Consider the following 3,817-nt stretch of genomic DNA (forward strand, 5'->3'; position numbering starts at 1 on the left):
AAACGAACCCAGATTAGGCCTTCCTCGGTTGGTAAGGAAAAGCATCCGTGACCTTGAAGCCGCCCCACGACGCATGGGGGTTGTCCCCACTTTTCACCTGCGAAAAAGGCCACCTCGGGATTGCACGCCGCTGTTTCAGATCTGCACTGCCAAGTGCTTTAACTGGTCTTGTCCCCTGAATCTGCCTCATAACTCGAAGTGCCTAGACCAAAAGCACCATTTTGTCGGGCGAAATATAGTTCTTGGGCCACCCTATTGGGCCTTAATTAGTCTTGAATCTATGTATGTTTTATCTTTTATATTGGACTTCCACCAGAGAAGCCAAGAGTATCCATTTCTCTGATGGGCCCGGGTCATACCCGGCCCAGACCCAGTGTTCCCATGAGCCTATAAATACAGGCGATAGAACACTGGGAAAAGGATCTCTCTTCGACTTATATACAGTTACTCTGTCAAAACATAGAGAGAACTCCATTGTAAAAGACTTTCCAAGCTCTAATACAACTGACTCGTGGACTAAGGCTTATTAACGCCCCAACCACGTAAAAATCCTGTGTTAATCTTCTACTTTCCATATCATTATTCTTAGCTAATATCCATTAGTGTGGTTTCCGAAAATCTCGGTAAACACCTGTAATTAAAGCATTTGCTATAATGATTCCTATTATTTTGGAAAAGATTGGTTTTTATGATCGTCTTGATATAAATATTGATCTTAGTCTTATGACGTCGCTGAGAATGATGCTTTGCAATTGACTATTGCTAAAGGCGTTCCTCGACAAGTTGAGTGGTGAGTTTTTTTTTTTTTTGAGTTTGTTTATCTTGTTTGTTGCTGATTTTGTTTTTATGTTCTTAGTTTTTTTTTTTTTGCAATATTGTAGCGATTGTGGGATTTTCACAACTTATTTTGCCAAGCAATTAATTCTTGGAAAGGAAAAAGAGATGCCAAAAGATCTTGATTCTCAGTTGCTTCGCCAAGACATTGTTGTTAGCTTGTATTTTCATGGGAAGAAGAAACAATAAGATGGATATTTGACTAACGATGAGTTTCGTGAAAAACTTTTGGATAAGAGGAAGAAGAGAAGGAAGATTGCTGCATAGATTTACTTAAGACTACTGCATAGGATATTTAAGAAGCTTTAGGAAAGGATATTAGATTTTTTTATTTTGTCTATACTCTAGACCATATCAGCTTTTGGAAAGGATATTTAACTTTTGGAAATGATGACCAATAGTTAGTTGGATTCTTATATATGTTAAATTGTTACTATTGAAAGACATTGGTTACTTAAGAATATCTTATACATCTTTTGATCTTTTTTTGTGTTATTTATCTGTATATATTTAGTTAGTTTTTCAGGGATATTTTAATGGTAACCAAGTACTTTGTTTGGTCTACATATTATATACGAAAGGGTACTAGGTTACCTTTGGTGCTTGATGTTTTTGGTTTTTTTTTTGTGACAATTGTTAGAGCAAAGTACCCAGTTTCTTGTTTGCTTTTTTTATTTCACATTTTAAAATTATATTTTATACATATTCTATTTTTAAAGCAACTGAGATATTTTAATGGTAACCAGGTACTTAGTTTGGTCTTCATCTTATATTCAAGGGGTAACTTGTTACTTTTGTTGCTTGATGACTTTTTTAAAGCTACTGGGATATACAAAGCATTTGGGTTATAATAACCAGGTACCCAGCTAGGTCATCATGTTATATACAAAGTGCTAATTGGTTCCCTTTGGTAACCACTAATCCAGAATGTTATGTTTAATTTTTAAAAACCATTTTTTCTGGTGTTGGTTGCATAAATATTTAACAGACAACAAAAAAATCAATATTTTATTCTAAAAGGAATTTTATATGCTTTGTGTAATCATTCAATGTATTTGAATTTGTAACAGAGTTATTATAATACTCAATAAGAATGTATGAATATGAAAGTCACTGACTTAATGAATGAAGCTATGACAGGGTTGTTTTGTTGTAATATATCAAGCTATGACTTTTGCTTTTTCTGCTTGTTTGCCTTGTCAATTGGTGGATTCTTGCAAGTCTTCCTGTTATGTCCTAGTTGGTCACATTTTCCACAGGTGATTATTACTTTTGGTTCCCCTCTTGATCTTATTCTTTTCTTTCTTGGTCTTCCTGCAGGGATTGTCGCCTTTGGAGGGAGCACGACTATGTCTAAGTGTTGTGGGAGATTCCATTCATCTTTATGGGGCAAAGGATGAACATTTTCTTCATACAATGCTTTCAAAGTTTCTGTTTTGTAAAACTTTGCACAGTAATCATACACTCCCAAGTTTCTCTTTGCAATTACAGTGACTGCATGCCCACAAGGCATTTCATCTTCTTGAAACCTATTACAAGTACATGTTCTATTGTGTATATTTATTGTGAAATTGGTCCCATTTTCATCACGAACTTGATAATCTATTGTGTTGAAAGGAAAGACCAGAAAATACTTTTGTCATGAATTAGAATAAAATAATAAACATTTATGTACAATTAATGTTGAAGGTATCCTGTTCCCCCTCTGTGTAGTTTATTGCTTTTTTTTTTGCTGTTACGCAAGGTAATTGATTACCATCCACTGACAAATTAAAAAAGAGTAAGAATAAGTTTAGTTGCATACCTCATACTTCATTTTTGAAACAATGTCATGTATCAACTCAATTTCTATTGTTGTAGACACTTTTGTGAATGTTCCGTTTGCATTATTTGAGTTATTCCAAACCCACTTTTGAACCAAACTCCTAAGACATTCAATCAAGATATCAATAGGGAGATTTCTTGCACCTTTTAGTGCAGCGTTGAGTGATTCTGTGATGTTGGATGTCATCATGGTGTATCTTTTTGTTGGTGAGTATGATCTTGCCCAAGTTTCATACTTTGCTTTCTCTAAATAGGGTCTAATGCGTCTGTCAAGTCTATCAAGGTCTCTCATGTAGTGTTCACATTCTATTTTTGTGTATGATTTTGCTGCTGCAATGAAATTCATTTGTAGCTCTTCTCAATGGTTTCCATACTTGCTTTTCAAATTATTGAGCAATTGATACATGCAAGCTCCATGAAACGCATTTGGGTACACTATATGTACTGCATTGTCTATGCTCTTGTGTCTGTCGGAAACAATAGCGAATCCTGTGAAGGTAACCAGTTACTTTTATAAGATATTAAAAGAAATAGCATGTATTTGTGCATTGGATTTGGGTAAGCAGATCCTTTTTCTCTGTAAACCAGAATATATAATTGAAGCTATCATACCTTCGGGTTCTCCATATGTGTCTCTCAATTTGGAGAAGAACCAAAGCCGAGAGTTGTCATTTTCAGAGTCTGCTATTCCAAAAGCCAAGACAAAAATGTTGTTGTTTGAATCTAATGTTGATGCTGAAAATAGGGTGCCGCCATGTGCATTTTTTAAGAAAGTTCCATCAACAACAATTATAGGCCTCAAGTATCTCCAACATTTGATTGAGTTAGAGAAAGCTATGTATAGGTATTTGAATCTATCTTCATTGTCTGTGAGCAGATGTGTTAGTGTTCCTGGATTTGCTTGCTTCAACATGTAAAGATACATTGGCAACTTTTGATATGAATCATCGAGGTTCCCTCTTACTAGAAGCAAAGATTTTTCTCTTGATCTCCATGCTTTTGTGTATCCCATGGTTACTCCAAAGTCATCATTCATGTCATTCATGATGTCATTTGGAGTATAAGTTCTTTTGATTGACTTGTACTTATTCTTTATTAATTCCCCAATTATGATGCTTTTTGCTTGCCTATGATCCTCCATAACAATTTCAACAGAGCA

At 35.0% G+C, this 3,817-nt stretch overlaps 1 protein-coding gene across 1 annotated transcript; it reads right to left on the bottom strand.

Annotated features, from left to right (window-relative positions):
• Positions 1-1,999: 1,999 nt before the first annotated feature.
• On the bottom strand, positions 2,000-3,004 carry LOC133806710 (uncharacterized). The gene is made up of 3 exons (XM_062244802.1): positions 2,639-3,004; positions 2,574-2,596; positions 2,000-2,363 (listed from the first exon to the last, which is right to left on the bottom strand). Exons 1-3 carry the CDS (start codon positions 3,002-3,004, stop codon positions 2,000-2,002), a joined length of 753 nt encoding a protein of 250 aa, XP_062100786.1.
• Positions 3,005-3,817: the final 813 nt, after the last annotated feature.

The sequence above is a fragment of the Humulus lupulus genome, chromosome X (assembly GCF_963169125.1).
Source record: "Humulus lupulus chromosome X, drHumLupu1.1, whole genome shotgun sequence".
Classification (NCBI taxonomy): Eukaryota; Viridiplantae; Streptophyta; class Magnoliopsida; order Rosales; family Cannabaceae; genus Humulus; species Humulus lupulus.

Coding starts and splice junctions, on each gene's coding strand:
- LOC133806710 (XM_062244802.1), bottom strand. CDS start 3,004: ATGAATTTCATTGCAGCAGCAAAATCATACACAAAAATAGAATGTGAA. Junction 2,597..2,638: donor TTTCAAAAATGAAGTATGAG/GTATGCAACTAA, acceptor TTAATTTGTCAG/TGGATGGTAATCAATTACCT. Junction 2,364..2,573: donor ATGGTAATCAATTACCTTGC/GTAACAGCAAAA, acceptor TACTTGTAATAG/GTTTCAAGAAGATGAAATGC.